A 17,795-nucleotide genomic window follows, 5' to 3' on the forward strand; every position below is an offset into this window, starting at 1 on the left:
CAGCTCTGGCAGCAAGTGACTGATGTTCCTCAAAGCAGAGGCTTGGCACATCCCGTTCCCTCTGCTGGAACCACCCTTTGACCCCTCTTCGCTTGCTTACAGGTCGCTTCTGCCAGGAAGCCTTCCTTGGTTCCCCCTAACTCTGGACTGCACGCTCCTCCTCTAGGAGCTCATGGCACTGAAGACATCCCTAGGTCGTAGAACCATCCCGCCATGTTGTAATCACACCCAGACTCCGCCCATCTCAGCTCAACTCTGAGCTCTATGACAGCAGAGCCCTTTCGTTCGCCCCCAGCACAGTACCTGGCACCGGGCAGCTGCTCAATAAACATGTGCTGAACTGTGAGGAAAGAGTGATGGGCTCTGGGCTGGGCTTGGTGTGGTGGCCGTGACAGCCAAGTGAGGGGGGGACTCACTGCAATGTTGAGCTTGATGGTCTGGCCCTCCTTGAAGCTTAGGTCCAATTTGGGACCTTGATCTGGGTTCTCGGCTTGTTTTGCAAATTCACACTGCTGTTTCACCCACCTGGGGAGAGAACAGGAAGGAAAAGGTGAGGAAGAGGCGAGCTGCCCTGGCTTCAGGCACTCACTTCATTCATACCTGCCACCAGTCCAGGACGAGGCTTTTACTGCAGCAGGGGGGTAGAAACTGAGAGCAGCCTGGGAGTTAGGTGTGAATTTAGATCCTAGTTCTGACGCATACGCAGCTGCATGCACGTCAGTTTCCTCATCAGCAAAATGGGATGACAACACTCTATGCCTTAAGGGCTGCTATGAAAATCATGAGGGCACTTACGTAGAGAGTCCTAACACTGGTCTTTAGGAAATCTGAGAACCTGGCCATCTCCTCCTCAGCATGTGGCACGAAGACTAAGACAAGTTCTCCACATCCTCCCAGGGGCTTAAAAAGTAGATGGTGAGACAGGACAAGTGCCCAGAAAGTACTGAAAGCAACCAAAAAGGTCTCCTACCCTCCATACAGCACCCCTCTTAGTAGCCACCCGAAGCAGAGAAGAGCTAGAGGGGCCCACGAGAGCAGCTGCACACCCGCCGCAGCCAGAGGCGGAGGCCTGCACATGGCGGGGGAGAAGCTTTCCTGCCCATTTAGCTTCAGAAAGCACCACCAGGGTGTGTGCTGAGTGGCCTGGGAATCCGAGCACTGCTTATCGCAGCATGGAGGGACAGGCCCAGAAAGGCCAAAGGAGCCTGACAAGGACTCTGGCCGCTCAGGGGCCTGATGAGGGAAGAGATGTGACACCTCAAAGGCCGGGCCAGCTGACTTGGGGTGGCAGAGATGCACCTCGGGTAAAGGAAATGACTTCAAAGCAGAGATGAGGACTGGCAGAGCGCAGAGAAGGTGACCTGCCCCGAAGGAGAAGTGAGTTTTCCTGAGGCTCTGCTGGCAGACATAGCACACACAACCACCTGGGTATCTTAGCCTGGGAGACCATTCTGTCCGGGGAGAGGGAGGGGGCATGAGTACGTGTCTCCTGGAGCCACTCACTTGAAATGGTCCTGCAAGGCAACATTGAAGTCAAAGGCATCACCTCGGTCCCCGAAGCCAATTCCAATAAACGCCCGTCGCCCTGGGGGACAACACACGATCAATCCCACTTCCCAGAGGCAGAGAAAACCCTTCTCAGAGGAAGAAGCTCCAAGTCCCGTGCGTACCGTTTCCATCCTCGATGCGGACAACGAAGTACCTGCTGGAATCCATCACGCTCTCCACAGCTGTGCCTGGGAACTGATCCACCGGGGCCTGAGCAAAGAGCTCCCCTGAAAGCATAAGGGAGGGCGAGCCTTGAGCACCCCCAGGCTGTTTCTATCACATGACTGGGGCCTTTTGCTGAGAGGCAGATGGGCAAACCTGACTCTGGGTTTCAAGTCAAATCCACTTGGGCCGAAGGGAAAACAGAGGAATATAACCAAGGAGAGGTTTAAGTCAGAGGTGGCTTACAGGTCAGATCCACTCACAGTTTCAGCATTTTCAATTTAACTGCCAAACACTTCAAAATCAGATTACTTGTAAAATAATCCAGATGTCTGGCTTCTCTTAAAATCAAAAGCTCTAGCAACGCTGGGCCTCCATTTCTACATGAGAACGATGGGCTGGAGCTGCTGGCCACTCATTCCACCTGCCTCAGCCATTCACAGCCACGGCCTGCACCCCCAGGGCCCTGGCTCATGGAGATCATACCTTCAAAAAAGACCTGGTGCCTGAGGCAGGCCTCTAGAGGAGCAGGTGAACCCACTGGAAAGGGGGGAGGGTTTTTGCACTCACAGAAGAATCTGAAGCCAGTGGATTTAATCTAATCTCAGGCCAAAAGAGTGACTCTTTTAAAAGGAGCTCTTGTGAAATGCACCCCCTTATTAACTACGGCTCTCCAGGGTGCAGAGCAGCACACACCTTCTGTGAACATTCACGACTGGCATCATTTTTGCGAGTGCTGATCTCAGTTGATGTTTTAAGTATTTAACCAATAGTTTCTACTAAATCCTATGGGTCAGAGGCGACTGTGTAATTAAGGCTGAACTGAATCCAAATCGGTGGCCTGAGTTTGTAGCTTCTTGTTAATTTCTCTGTCCTCTCTAGTTTGGTACCTGGGGACTGGGATTCACCTGGATGCCTTCAGCCTAGAGCAGTGGTTCTCCACCATGGCTGATTTGCCCCTCCCTTCCACCAAGGGACATCTGGCAATATGCGGTGACATTTTTGTTTGCCACAACTTGGGGGGTGCTACTGGCATCTAGTAGGTAAGGTCAGGGATGGTGCTAAATATCTTAAATGCGACGTAGACCACAACACTCAGCTGCCCAACGTCACTAGTGCTGAGGCTGAGACACTCTGGCCTGGAGTGACTGGAAAGTGGGAGACGAACACGACCCAGTGGGCATGACCTCAAGCTAAGAGCGTCCTGGGGTGGGTCCCGCAGGTGAGGCTCAGCTTTGAGCAGTGGCTGGTACACCAGGTGTGTACCTTAAAGTCAGTTCCCAAGGCCCCCAGAGAACAGGTGTTGCCATTCCCTTGTGACACCACCTGGGACAACCCAGCAACTCTGGCAGCCAGAGTTCTCTGGCCTAGCCACAGCAGCTGTCCCTTCGAAGTCCTCTGCCACTAATGCTCAGTCATGCTCAAAACAAATCAGTGCTTTGGGTCACCCTGCAGTTCACAAAGCATTAGGATAAATACGTGCTCACTTTGTATTTCCAACAACCTTGTGAAGTAGGAGCTAATGCGATCCCCATTTCACCAAAAAGGAGGCCAAGGTGCCAAAGGTCACGTGGCTTGCCCAAGGTCCCACAGTTCAGACAAAAGTGATGCAGATCTGAGAAGAGGCAGCCAGTTTTGCCTATGGATCTTGGCATTTTATTTGCCCCACAAGGAAAATCTCTACATGTTAGAAAAAATAAATGACCGAATGCCGGGGCATCTGACTGGACAAGCCCTGCGCCCGATTCCGGCTCTGGCTGCGGGGGCTGGCACTATTCCAGGCCACGCTGCCCTCCACAGCTCACCCAGAGGCCCTGGTGGTGCAGGACTTCAGAGAGATTTCACCAAAGGTGAGAACTGCCAGCTGACCCCAGCACAGCCCAGCCTGGCTTGTCCTCTCACCACAGAAAGAGCTGAGGACAGTTTCCAGTTCTTTCAGTTAATGGGTGTGGTCAATCTGGGAGGTTACCATTTGGTCGATAAGCAGAATTCCTGATTAAGAACCCGAGCTCAGCAGCAGAGGGCTATGCGTCTTCACTTGGTTTATCTTCCAGGCAAGCTCCGGAGCTTCCTACTTGGGACCAACCTGCATGTCTTCTCTCCCTGGGCTCCAAAATTAGTATTTTCTTAAGGATGCCCAAAAGAACAGGTGCTTGACAGGAAATACTTCCTTTTAAACTAAAGGCTGGGGGAATGGAAGCGGCTTGTAAGTATACCCGGGCCTTTGATTTCCAGGACAGGGCCCCACGATCCCTGAGTGGCTTGGCCAGGCTCGGGCCACCCATCCCTTCACAAAGTGGGAGGTATGGTACCACGCAGACCTCCCTTGCCTTTACCTGAGGTCCTGTCCTCCAGCTTGATGTAGGCCACCTGCCCTTTTGCAGTGATCCGCAGCCGGCCACTCCATGATGGCTGGTCCAGCTGCCATTCCGCAGCCCTAAAGGGACAAAAACCATTGTGCCTCTGCCAGAGGTTCCTGCTCCACTACTCCAATGCTGGGGGTGGGAATGGGAAGGGATGTGGGCTGCTCGCTCCAGACCAAAGGTTGGCGAACGTTTTGAGAGAAGAGCCATACGATCTCTGTCCCAACTACTCACTCTGCTGCAGCAGAGGGAAAGCAGTCATGGTGCATGAGCATGTGGGTGCTTTAATTATTTTAACCAAATATTTTCTACTGAGCATGGCTGTATTTCAGTGAAACTTTACGGACAATCTGAATTTCATACAATTTTCACATTACGGAATATTCTTTCAAATTTTCCCCAATCACTTAAAAATGTAAAAACCATTCTTAGCTTATGAGCCAAACAAAAACACAGTGGGTCGTAGTTGGCCAACCCCAGTTCCAGATTATAGAGACTGTCTCTGAAGTAGGATTCCGTTTTCTTTCCGTAGAGAAAGCAGCTACCAGGGCCCATGGTTTGTTTATGACACTGCCAGGCTGCAGTGGTCAGAGCAATCATTTGGGACCACTGAGACCATCTTGAAGGAAGAGGAGAGAGGGGAGCAATCATCGGTAGAAGAGAAAAGGAGAGCAACAGGACATGTGGGATAAGTGAATGAGCATTGAGGAAATACATTCTCAAGGGTATCCTGAGAAGAAATAAACCCAGGAAACCACAGACCTACCACAATGGCCTCTTTTGGCCCTTTTAAAGTATTAACTTCATATTTTAGTTCTAAGCAGCAGCTCAGTAAAACCCCCAAAAGCAAAAACCTTGGGTGTTTCCAAGAGGCTTTTCTTGGAAGTCCCTTAGCATATGCCAGGACTTGGAGAGATACCATTAACTGTGGACGCAGATTGTTTTCAAGGCCACACAAATGCAGACTCTCGATTCACAAGTCAGCTGACTCAGCTTCAGTTCCTCTTATTCGGGCAGGAGGCCTTAGACTCAAGATAAGCAGAGTTCTGAGGCTGAAGTGCAGAGGTTGGCAGTTTCCTCTATGCCAACCTAGCCAGTCCTAACACTTGGTAACCTCGATCTCTTGGGACCAAGAGGGACCAAACTCATCCTACTGAAGGGGATGGGGGCAGATGATCACCTCTGGTTTGATGGCCCATCTCCAGTTTGACGATAGAAAGCAAAATGGTTTTTTTTGTTATTATTACTACTGTTGCTTTCATATTATTTTAAAATTATGTCATGGATGTAGTAAATATTCAATAAAATATTTGTTCACTAGAGAATCAGCTATAAGGGCTTCCCTGGTGGCACAGTGGTTGAGAATCCACCTGCCAAGGCAAGGGACACGGGTTTGAGCCCTGGTCCGGGAAGATCCCACATGCCACAGAGCAACTAAGCCCGTGCGCCACAACTACTGATCCTGCGCTCCAGAGCCCGTGAGCCACAACTACTGAGCCCGCAAGCCACAATTACCGAGCCCACATGCCACAACTACTGAAGCCTGCATGCCTAGAGCCTGTGCTCCGCAACAAGAGAAGTCACTGCAATGAGAGGCCCACTTGCCACAACTAGAGAAAGCCCGCGTGCAGCAACGAAGACCCAATGCAGCCAAAAATTAACTAATGAATTAACTAATGCATTTTAAAAAAAAAGAAAAGACAATCAGCTATAAGCCCACATTAACACAACTGGAAAGTAACAAAAGGCCAGGTATGTGGACACTCCACCATTCTTGTGGCGCAGGCCAATCCTGTATTTCCAACTAACTTGGACAAACATTGCGTTCAAGAGCCCCCCCCACCCCCGGTGGCACAAACAGCCATAGGCCAGGTTGTCTGTGTCAGTTACATCATATTTTCTTTTAATATTTTTCTTCTTTTGATACATGGTGACAAAATGCAAACAGTACAAAGAGATATCAAGTCACAGGAAGTCTCCTTTCAACCTCCATTTTCCTCTGGTGGGGTAGTTTCCTGTGTTCCCTTCTACACACTCTACGTTTACAAACACGGGTATTTATTTCTCTCAGGTGAACATTTCACCAGCGAAGTACGGATAGATGCTTCCCAACTGCTACAGGCTGTGATAAGGACTGCAGCTCGTGTCAAGGAAGCTGGGCAGGGAGGGGTCCCTGGGCTTTCAACATCAGCTTAAAACTACCCGGGACGGGTTCTTTTGACCGATTCGGGGTTCCCTTTCTTCCCCTCGGGGATTTCTGCCAGTGACAGAGTGCCCTTCCCGAAGGCTTTTCAAGGATCCCTTCAAGGCCATCGGTTAGCTCTGAAAAACACAGGTCTGTGACACCACCACTCCTGACCCCGTTTAGGGTCCCTGGCCCACCTGGGTCCCCGGCAGCCCGCTCGGCGCTAGATTCGGCTTTCATGCCTTCCCCGCTGCCGGGAGCCCCATGCGTCAGACTGAGAAAGGCGAAAGTCTGGGTCCCCCTCCCTACTCTGGCCTCGAACTGAAAGAAACCGCAGCATTACCTCCCCGCGCACCCTGCCCCTCGCCCGTCAATTGGCGGGGCCGTCCTCAGCTCCCACAGTGGGCGTGTCGGGGGTGACAGGGAAGGGGTTAGGTGGTGGCTAGCCTGGCCCGGCGGCGGGTGGTCACCTGTAACCACGGTTGGTGGCCCGCGGCGGGATGCGGTAGACGTGGACCTCTGGCTTGACACAGAGAACCGACTCGTACTCGCCTTCCTCCATCTCGACGCCCGGAGCCCGCTGGACTTCCGGCTCCTTCCCCGCCGCGGGGCGGAAGCGGCGTGACTCTATGGTCCATGTTAGGCTAGAGCGGCAGCTCGCGGGCCTCGGCCGCTTATCGCCCACGCGCCCTCTGCTGGAGGCTCTGGCTCAAGACATGCGGCGGACGGACCTAGGAGCCAATTTGATGCGGAGCGGACTAGGGTTGTCTGGGGGCTTTCTCTTCCACGAGGTCTCGCGAGCCTTTGCAAAGAAAACTAATACAGATCCCACTGCAATCCATTGTCTGGTTGTGGGTCATCCCCATCGCCTCAACACTTACACCTGGTGTCCAGTTGGCTGAGATTCAAAGCTGTAGCTACCTAGACAGCTCAGCCTGACGCCTCTCTCTCCTCCAGCCTCCGCTTCCCTCGGCTTTTCCTGAATGTCCTGCCATCTCCTGACTTGTAAGCCGCGACTGAGGCTTTTCCTCCTAGAGAAATCCTTATCTGTCCCACCAGCTAAATGCGATGTCCATACCCTGCCACCCTTATCCTTACCCACTGTGGGCCCAGAGCCCCTGTTGCCTAGACTCAGCAAAAGGTTGTATTCAAAGAAGCAAAGTTTAGTAATAACATAAATAATTTAAAAAGTATCCCAGTCTTAACTTGGATTTCTCACAGAATCTTATAGCAGTTACAATGTCTAACCGGAGTCAAATTCTCAAAATCTCTTCTCCTCTACCATTCTCTCATTCATTACACAAATATTTAATTAAGTGCTTACAATGTGCCAGGTCCTCTGTGGGGCACAGCTGATCCCAAATTCACTGATTTACTGAATGCTCCCAAACTTTCTCCATCCCCTTCTTCCCTCTCCTCTCTCTCTCCTTTCACTCACTCTTTATAAGCTCTTTATTATAGGATTGATCTACCCTCTTAAATTAAAAAAAAATTATTGTGGTAAAATATACATAACATAAACTTTACCATTTTAACCATTTTAAGTGTACAATTCAGTGAAATGAACTACATTCACCACTATCTATTTCTAGAACTTTTCATCATCCCAGACCCTTTACCCATTAAGCAATAACACCCCATTTCCTGCTACCCACCCCCTGCCCCTGGTAATCTCTATTCTACTTTCTGTATATGAATTTACCTATTCCAGGTACCTCATATAAGTGGAATCATACAGAATTTGTCTCTGTGTCAGCTTATTTCACTGAGTATAATGTTTACAAGGTTCATCCATGTCATAGCCTGTATCAGAATTACATTCCTTTTAATGGCTAAATGATATTCTATTGTATGGTGTAAAACAATTAATAAACAGAAACTGCAATTAAATAGGAGACCAGAATGGGGAGCTCTTACACCCTGGGATGATAGCAGAGCCCAACAAGAAGAAGAAAGACTCCTCTTCTTTCCTGGCAAGAATTCAGCCAATGAAAAGCCACGAACTCTTTGTTTACTGTATCCTTCTTTTTCCCAACTTCCTTTCCCCCTCTGTGAAAGAGTTCTGCTTCCCTTGCCCCGAGGGAACTTGCACGTGGCTGGCCATTGTTGCAGACTCTGAGTTGCAATTCTCTGCTGATCTCATGTAAACCCATCTTTGCTGGAGAAATTCTGGCGGTCTATTTATTTCAGGTCAACAACGGATACACCACATTTTATCCATTCATTTGCTGATGGACATTTGGGTTGTTTCCACCTTTTGGCTATTGTGAATAATGCTGCTGTGGATTACTGGTGAATAATACCTGTTCCAAGTCCTTGTTTTCAATTCTCTTGAGTATATATCTAGAGGTGGACTTGCTGGCCCATATGGTAATTCTATGTGTAGCTTTTTGAGGAACTACCAAACTGTTTTCCACAGCAGCTGCATTTTCCATTTCCACCAGCAAGGGTCCCAGTTTTCCACATCCTTGCCAATGCTTATATTCCATTTCCTTTGATAATAGTCATCCCAGTGGGTATGAAGTTAACCTCTCTTTACGTGAATTGATTTAACTTCTAATTTCAACTTTGCTCCTTACCTTGATTCTGCACAGCAAAGAAGAAATTGAGAAGTGAGATTTCTTCCTCCTAGTTCTTTGTTCCTAACTCATTTTCCTAAAGTCCTGGAGTGGCAGAGACAGAAGTCCCCTTAGAAGCTGGAGGGGAGAGATGTTGAGATGGGAGGGGAGAGCACACTCCCACACTGACAATCTTGTCCCCTCACATTCTCATCATTCTGTTTACATGTCTGCTCTCCCACTAGACTGCAAGCTGCTGCTTTTTTTCTTAAAGGTTTTTTATTTTATTTTATGTGGACCATTTTTAAAGTCTTTATTGGACTTGTTACAACATTGCTTCTGTTTTATGTTTTGGTCTTTTGGCCATGAGGCATGTGGGATCCTAGCTCCCCGACCAGGAATCGAACCTACACCCCCCGCATTGAAAGGCGAAGTCTCAACCACTGGACTGCCAGGGAAGTCCCTAGACTGCAAGCTTCTTGGATGCAGGACCCTGTCCCTGCCTTTGTGAACCCCTGTATTCAGCAGCACAGGGTCTGGTACAGAGTAAGTGCTCAGTGAATGAATGGGTAAATGAGTGTGTGTGTGTGCGTTCATTGGGTTACATCCCAAAGCCAAGGGGCAATTTGGGAATGAGGCACTGTGTTTCCTCTTTCACACAGCAGGGGAAAATAGGGTACCCCAGGAGTAAAGCACCTGGACCCTCTGAGTTGGAGAAAATTTCAGCTGGGAGAGCATCTAGGACCAGCTCTTAAGAGCTAAACTTTGGGATAGCATCCACCATCAGCACCAAGTTCCATCACTTCCTCTCTGGAAGCCAAGCAGTGTGAAGGTGGCCCACGGTAACTGTTTTTATTTATTTATTTATTTATGGCTGCGTTGGGTCTCCGTTGCTGCGCATGGGCTTTCTCTAGTTGCGGCGAGCGGGGGGCTGCTCTTCGTTGCGGTGCGTGGGCTTCTCATTGCCGTGGCTTCTCTTGTTGCGGAGCACCGGCTCTAGGTGCATGGGCTTCAGTAGTTGTGGCACGTGGGCTCAGTTGTTGTGGCTCGCGGGCTCCAGGGTGCAGGCTCAGTAGTTGTGACGCACGGGCTTAGTTGCTCCATAGCATGTGGGATCTTCCCGGACCAGGGCTCGAATCTGTGTCCCCTGTCTTGGCAGGCGGATTCTCAACCACTGCGTCACCAGGGAAGCCCACGGTGACTGTTTTGGGCCTCCCCATGAAGCTGCCCCTGGTAGGACACCTTCCTCTCATGAATCTGGAAGGGAATGCTCACTCCGTGCCAGGGGGCAGCCAGGTTTTACAATGTGTTCAGAGCACTTCCCGTTCAGTTCAGTCTAACAAAGATGGGCAGTGAACATCGACTATAGGCCAGGTGCTGGGTGATGGGACCACAGAGATGAGGCCCACCCAGCTCCTGCCTTCATGGAGCTAACAGAGAGGAGGAGACAGAGAGAAATGCGGAGTGAAAAGTGCTATGATGGAAGAAACTCACAGGGGGGTATGGGAGCGAAGAGAAGAGAGACCCCACTCAGCCTGGGGGCAGTCAGGGAAGGCTCTCTGGAAGAGGTTACCTTGACACAATAATCCCTGTGAGGTAAGCAGAGCAAGGATTGTTATCCTCATTGTGTAGTGGAGCCACTGAAACAGTGACCAGCCCAGGGAAACCTCACTGTCCTGTAGCTGCAGGAGGTCAGACAGTCCCTTGCCTTACCCTCAAATCCCAGCCACGTGGCTAAACACGCCTGAAATGCATCTCTAAGGCTCTGCTGCCGAGAATAATTGGGGCTACTGGCTACTGCCAGGTTAAAGACGTTGTTTGCCGAATGAATTCAATTCAACCCAACAGGCAGAGTATAGGCTCAGACAGAGCCCATCTCACGTGGCAGGAAGCGACAGTGGTGCAAAATCGTGCTGTGATTCATCCAGATGCTTTCTGGTAGGTCCAAGGTGGGGGTTTGAGATGGGCAGTTTCCTGGGTGGCTTTGTGAAATATATATGATAGGTCACTTATCATCTTTCCCTGCTGTGTTTTCCTGCCATCATAGATATTTCTAAGCGAAGGGGAAACCACTTATAAGAGGGCACTCGGGGCTTCCCTGGTGGCGCAGTGGTTGAGAGTCCGCCTGCCGATGCAGGGGACACGGGTTCGTGCCCCGGTCCGGGAGGATCCCACATGCCGCGGAGCAGCTGGACCCGTGAGCCGTGGCCACTGAGCCTGCATGTCTGGAGCCTGTGCTCCGCAACGGGAGAGGCCACAACAGTGAGAGGCCCGCGTACTGCAAAAACAATCTTGCAAAAGATAAAAGTGTGGAGATTCACATGTCCCAATTTCAATACTTAACTACAAAGGGACAGTAATCAAGACAGTATAGTACTGGTACAAGGATAGACCATAGATCAATGGACTAGAACTGAGAATAAACCCTTGCATTTATAGCCACTTGACTTTCCATAAGTGTGCCAAGACAATTTGATTGAGAAAGAATAGTCTTTTCAACAAATGGTGCTGGAATGAGATATCCACATTCCACATGCAAAAGAATGAAGTTGGACCCCTATCTCACACCATGTACAAAAATTCATTCAAAATGTCTATAGACCTAAATGTATGAGCTAAAACTATACAATTCTTAGAAGAAAACATAGAGAAAAATCTTTATGACCTTGGATTTATGTTATAATAAAAAGAATCTAATAGATTCTTAGATATGACACTAAAAGCACAAGCAACAAAAGAGAAAAATAGATAAATGGCACTTTAACAAAATTAAAAGCTTTGTGCTTCAAAGGACAAAAAAGTGAAAGTACAATTCACATAATGTGAGAAAAATTTTGCAAATTACATATCTGAAAAGAGACTTGCATCTAGAATATACAAAGAGTTCTTACCATTCAATAATAAAAAGACAAATGACACAATTTATAAATGGACAATGAACCTGAATAGACATTTTTCCAAAAAATATACACAAATAGCCAATAAGCACATGAAAAGATGCCCAACATCATTAGCCATCAGGGAAATGCTAATCAAAACCACAGTGAGATACCACTTTATACCCACACCCACTAGAATGACTAGAATTAAAAAAAAAAAAGACATAGTAAGTGTTGGTGAGGATGTGGAAAAATCCCGTACATTGCTGGTGGGAATGTAAAATGATGCAGCCACTTCAGAAAACAGTATGGCAATTACTCAGGGGACTAAACACAGAGTTACCATATAACCCAGCAATTCCATTCCTAGGTATACACCCAAGAGAAATGAAAATATATCTTCACACAAAAATTTGTACACAAATGTTCACAACAGCATTATTCATAATCCAAAAAAGTGGAAACAACCGAAATGTTTATCAACTGATGAATGGATGTACAAAATGGGGAATTCCCTGCTGGCCTAGTGGTTTGGATTCCGGGCTTTCACTGCCATGGCTAGGTTTAATCCCTGGTTGGGGAACTGAGACCCCGCAAGGTGCACGGTGCGGCCAAAAAAAAAAAAAAAAAAAAAAAAAGTAGTATATTGGCCATAAAAAGAATGAAGGGTTGATACAAGCTACAACACAGATGAACCTTGAAAACATCTGCCCCGTAAAAGCCAGTCACCAAGGACCACATATTGTATGATTCCATTTAAATGAAATGTCCAGAATAGGCAAGTCTATAGGGACAGAAAGATTAGTGGTTGCCTACGGCTAGGGGTGGGGTGGGAGGACTGAGGTGATGGCTAAGGGGTGTGGGGCTTCTTTTGGGGATGATGAAAATATTCTAAAATTGGAGTGAGGATTGTCCAATTCTGTGAATATACTAAAAGCCATTGAATTGTATACTTTAAGTGGATGAGTGGTACAACACGTGAATTAAATCTCAATGAAGTTGTGAGGAAGAAAGTGCCCTGAAAGGGGGACAGGGTCTATATTGGCCACCCCCCCTCTCAATTCTATCCTCAGATCCCATGCCTTTCTGCTAGGGTTGGGGCTTCCCCTTCTCATCTAGATTCTCACAGAGGTTGTAAGCTCCAGATGGGGATGGAGAGGGGGCTGGATCCCCTCTGGAGCCTCTGCCTCCTTAAAACTCCAGCTTGTGGAATACTGGGACCTGAGAATTCTGAGGTTGAGACTGCGCTTTCTGAGGTGGAGACGATGGGTGGAGTTTGAGGGGTCTGGGAGGGGGGCAGGTTTCCCCCAGATGGGTCATCTACCCCTGGGGCAGGAAGGCTCAGAGGAAAGGGGAAGGCTTAGGGAGCCCTAATGGGAAGGAAGGGAGGAACTCCAAGGAAAGAGAGAGGGGCTCGGTCACAGAGCTGACCTCTGTGCCAGGTGAGAGCCTAGGTCCTTTGGGAGGCTGGAGCTGCACCTGGAGTGGGGGTCACCTGGGAGCGGAGCCTTGTTTGCATTTTGGGATACAGGCCCAGAGGGTAGGACTGGAGGGTAGGCAAGGTTGGGAGGAAAGGAGAAGGGAGAGGGGATTCGGGTCAGCAGCTGTTAAGGGTACCTCCGCTGTGCCCCTTATAAACTGTGAGAGCCACCAGACCCCCAGTGTATCCCCAAGGCCTGATGTCACATGCCTGTTAAACAGCTGGTGATTGCATGGGTGAGTGAGGGAATGAATTAAGCTTCTTTGGAGGCAAGATAATATGGTGAGATAAGCAGTCTTGAGAGTCACACAGGCCTGGGTTTGAAGCCGGTTCTTCTGCAGATTTGCTGTGTGGCATTGGACAAGACTCTGGGCTACCCTGAGCCTCAGTTTCTGTATCTTTAAAACAGGGCTGAACCCACTGACCTCAAGGACAGGGTGTTTAGAATACCGTTGGCAAACGTGCCCAGCAAATAGAAGGTTCCTCCATGGATGGTGGCCGGCCTGTCATGATTTAAAGTGGAAGAAGCAACAACAAGATCCTCAAGGTTTCACTGAGGGGGTAGGGTTTACCCTTAGAAACCAGTTAACAGTGAAGAGAGGTCCGTGGCGTCTCCGTAGAAAGGGTGTTGATGTTGCCTCAAAGGAATACAGAGGCCGGAGAGAGGGCTAAGGTGGTTGGAAGCTTGGAGAAGAGGTGGGAGCTTGAAGGATGGGGTGGGAGGTGCTGGAGAAAGAGAGAAATGGGAAACGAGCAGAGGGTCTGAGGGATCTGCAGGGCTAGGATTGCAGGAGTCTGCCCAGATTAAAACAGAATGTTTGTGTAGGATATGGCAGTACAGCCAAATAGGAGGTTGGATAGGAGAAGCAAAAGTAGAGACCTTAGGGGCTTCCCTGGTAGCTCAGTGGTTGAGAATCCACCTGCCAATGCAGGGGACACAGGTTCGATCCCCTGGTCCAGGAAGATCCCACATGCCGTGGAGCAACTAAGCCTGTGCACCACAACTGTTGAGCCTGTGCTCTAGAACCCGTGAGCCACAACTACTGAGCCCGCGTGCTGCAACTACTGAAGCCTGCGCGCTTAGAGCCCCTGCTCTGCAACAAGTCAAGCAACCACAATTAGAAGCCCGCGCACTGCAACGAAGAGCAGCCCCCGTTCACCACAACTAGAGAAAGCCTGCGTGCAGCAGCGAAGACCCAACACAACCAAAAATAAATAAATGAATTTATATATAAAAAAAAAAAGAGACCCTAAGAAAGGCTTTAGAAAGGGATGTGTCCAGGGCAGGGTCAGGGTGCTTTGGTGAACTACCTATTGCCATTGGTGACTTTAGGGACCCCCAGACAGACGTTCCCCACTCCTATTCCTTAGCTCCAAGAAGAACGGAATTTTCCTCTATAGCAGCAGCAGCTGTGACACTCTTGGGCTCTCTTTATTTTTGTTTTGTTCTGTTTTTGGCTGTGCCGTGCAGCATGCGGGATCTTACTTCCCCGACCAGGGATTGAACCCGCGCCCCCATGCAGTGGAATCGCGGAGTCCTAACCACTGGACCTCCAGGGAATTCCCTCTTGGGCTCTCCTTAAAATGCATCTTAGGATATTAAGGGCTCTGAGAAATCCTGCAGGAAAGAGCCTATTTCATTTTAACTCAGCACTTTCCAGACACATTTGGCCTCAGAACACTTTTTTTTTTGTGGTGTACCTCATGGGACCAATATCCCCAAGAACACCTGTTAGGAAATGCTGCTGTAGGGAAAAGTGTGTGGGTTTTGCGACCCAATAGGCCATGGTTTGATTCCTGCTCTGTGACCTATTTGGTGTTGGACCTTGGGCAAGTCACTTTGTTTCCCAGAGCCTCCTTTTCCCCAGAGTTATTGTGAGAATTGGGGAAAATATGTGGGTAACGCATGTGGCTAGCTCTCTGGTCTTGCTGCATGCCTCTCCTGTGCCAGGCCTGGTCCTACCTCTTCCCCTGAGCCAGGCTCTCTGCATGACAGACTCCATGTGGGCTGCTGAAGAGGCAGTTAGGTAATGGGCTTGGTGGAACTTTGATTGGATTTCTTTTCTGGGAACACAGCATTTGATGCTCCTCACTTGGTACCCTCGTTGGCCCTGGCACAATGGACAACAGAAACACCCAGATGTACGTGGAGTGTAGGATCAAGGCTCCAGAGGCCCAGCCAAGTCCTGGCCTGAGGACTGCCAGCAACAGGGCTGGTGTTGAGCCCACCATATCAGAAGTCAGCCAGGTAGGGACCTGCATCTCTACTCCCAAAAGCCACCTTTCCTTTCCCCTGCCCAGGTTTCCTTCCCTCCCCAACTGCTTTAATTAAGCCTCTATTACAAGTGGCACAAAACTCAATTCAAACTGGATTAGGCAGGAATGAGAACACATCAGCCTGCGTAACTGACAAATCTACCTGTAGACTTCAGGTATGGCTGGATCAAGGTGCTCAGTGAGTGTCTCTCGGCTCTGCCTTCCTCTGTGGCATTCCCAGGCAGGCTCTCTCTGCAAAACGGCAAGAATTGCCCTGGCCACTCCAGGCTTAAATCTTCCCATCTTACATCCTCTGGCTTAGCATTCCTAACAGGAGGAGAGCCTCTTTGCAATAGTTGAAGAAAGTCTCTGGTTATCAGTGTCATTGGCCCAGGTTGTAGTCATATGTTTATCCCTGAACCAGTCACCATGGCAGGGCAGAGTGGCCTGGATCTCTTGGTATAATGGAACCGGAGGTGGTACTCAGCTTGCTCCGCTGAGCCGCGTGGGCCGAATGGAGACAGGAAGTTTCCCATAAAAGAATGTTGGCTTTGTTATCAAACGAGATGCTGGCTGGGTGAGCAAAACAAGAGTTGCCTACTTACTTCCATGGCCTTTAGCCTCCCTGTCCCTTATATCCTTTATTCCCCTGACAGCTGCTCAAAGCTTCCATCCATGACCCTCCTCATCCCCTAGCCTGCAACCTAAGCTCTCATTGCTCCTCTTGGCCTCTTTCCATCAAAAAAAAAAATTTTTTTTAAATGCCAAGTGGCATGAATTGAAGAGCACAGAGAAGATCTTCCTTTCTGTGTCCCCAGAGCCAAAAATGTCACCATAAAAATAGTCAACACTCCCTTGGATTAAGTATCACCCTCTCCCTGTAGCCTCTGTTATAAATCATGGCTTCTCCTAGGCCCCCAGAGAGGGCCTGAAATGGGGGTCTCGGAAGGAGGCTGGGGTAAACATTCAGGGCTTCCTTTACCTGCCCATTTATTTTTCCAATGCGCATAGTCAGGGGGTCTCAGTGGCACCACTTAACCAGCTGTATGACCTTGGGCATGTCACTGCAGCCCTTTGAGCCTCATGGGCTCATGTGTGTCATGTCGAGGATTAACTGGGTTAAGTCCCGGAGGCACCTGACACAGGCCCTGCCCCGTGGTAGATGCCCTTAGTGTTTGCTCACAGTGAAAACTTGTATTATCAACTGATTGAACCAGGTTGCCTGGAGTTTGCTGACTCAGGCGAGGCTTGGAGCTGCCTCTAAGTCACTGACCCAACTAGAGAGTGATGGGCATCAAAACCCAGCTCCAGAGCCTGAGCTCTGAAGTAGCAGAAATTGTGGAAGCCTCTCTTGTAACTTGTAAGGGTCTGGAAGTCCCCCAGGGCACTCTGTCAAGTTGTCCTCCGTGGCATCCCCTTGACCCAGGTACTACTCTGGACTCCAGGTTCGCGCTGGAGCCATCGGTGCTGACCGAGCCTCCCTCCTCCTGCCCCTTGTCTCCTCCTTGCCTCTCTCCAATGTCTTCCCCAGTTAGGCACGGGATCTCCCTGTCCCTGAGGCCAGGACGATGCCAGAGAGTGGGAGAATCCCTCCAGAATGGGCCAACACTTGAGCCAGTGCCATGGGCATCTTCGTTCTAGGTTGTGTTTACAGATGCTGAAGGGATAGACAGTGGGAAGCAACCCTCATCAGAACCAGGAGAGCCAGAGGACGGGCCCAGACACAGAGAGGCATCAGAGGAGGGGTCTCCAGAGCTCAGCACCCAGGAGCAGATGCCTCCGGCAGGGCCAAGGTGAACCGGGGGCTTCCCAGAGAGCAGCTCCAGGAGAGAATCCCCTGTGACTCACCTGGTAGTGGGGGAGAGGAGGGACAACTTCCAGGCTAAGGTGGTTCCACCCAGTCACAGCCCCTGTACTTCTCTTTCATAGCACGAATCACACTAAATAATTATTCATGTTGACCTTTTGTCTGAGCTCCCCCACTAGACCACAAACTTCTGTGATGTGTCTTGTTCAAGGGGTATTTATGTCTCGTTTAACCTCACATCCCTCATGCCGGGGACTCTGCCTGTAGCAGATGCGTTATAAATACATATTCACTGAATTCATAGAAGAATGAACAAAAGAGAGGCTGAGAGACACAGAAACACACATTTATGTGGAATTATTGTTATTACTTTACCAGGTAAAGTTTTATGCACAAAGATTTCCACATTATTTTAAATGCTAAAAAATTGGAAATGCCAGTGTGCACTAAATGCTCACAATAGGGGGATGGTTAAGTAAATTATGATTTTCTATAAAATAGAGAATTTTAGGGGACTTCCCTGGCGGTCCAGCGGTTAAGACTCCACGCTTCCACTG

At 49.3% G+C, this 17,795-nt stretch overlaps 2 protein-coding genes across 3 annotated transcripts in view; one reads left to right on the forward strand and one right to left on the reverse strand.

Annotated features, from left to right (window-relative positions):
* NECAP2 (NECAP endocytosis associated 2) overlaps positions 1-6,859 on the reverse strand; it is a 14,191-nt gene extending 7,332 nt beyond the window's left edge. For both annotated transcript variants that reach the window (XM_024749775.1, XM_024749776.1), the window contains exons 1-5: positions 6,729-6,859; positions 4,047-4,147; positions 1,671-1,775; positions 1,504-1,585; positions 417-525 (exon numbers count right to left, since the gene is read on the reverse strand). In XM_024749775.1, the coding sequence (XP_024605543.1) occupies positions 417-525; positions 1,504-1,585; positions 1,671-1,775; positions 4,047-4,147; positions 6,729-6,820 (489 nt within the window). In that variant the 5' untranslated portion in view covers positions 6,821-6,859. The remainder of the gene's footprint in view (positions 1-416; positions 526-1,503; positions 1,586-1,670; positions 1,776-4,046; positions 4,148-6,728) is intronic.
* Positions 6,860-15,294: 8,435 nt separating this feature from the next.
* SPATA21 (spermatogenesis associated 21) overlaps positions 15,295-17,795 on the forward strand; it is a 32,796-nt gene continuing 30,295 nt past the window's right edge. Inside the window, 2 exon segments of the mRNA XM_024749985.1 lie at positions 15,295-15,423; positions 17,073-17,213. Coding sequence (XP_024605753.1) covers positions 15,295-15,423; positions 17,073-17,213 — 270 coding nt within the window.

The sequence above is a fragment of the Neophocaena asiaeorientalis genome, unplaced genomic scaffold (assembly GCF_003031525.2).
Source record: "Neophocaena asiaeorientalis asiaeorientalis breed wild unplaced genomic scaffold, Neophocaena_asiaeorientalis_V1.1 scaffold275, whole genome shotgun sequence".
Classification (NCBI taxonomy): domain Eukaryota; kingdom Metazoa; phylum Chordata; class Mammalia; order Artiodactyla; family Phocoenidae; genus Neophocaena; species Neophocaena asiaeorientalis.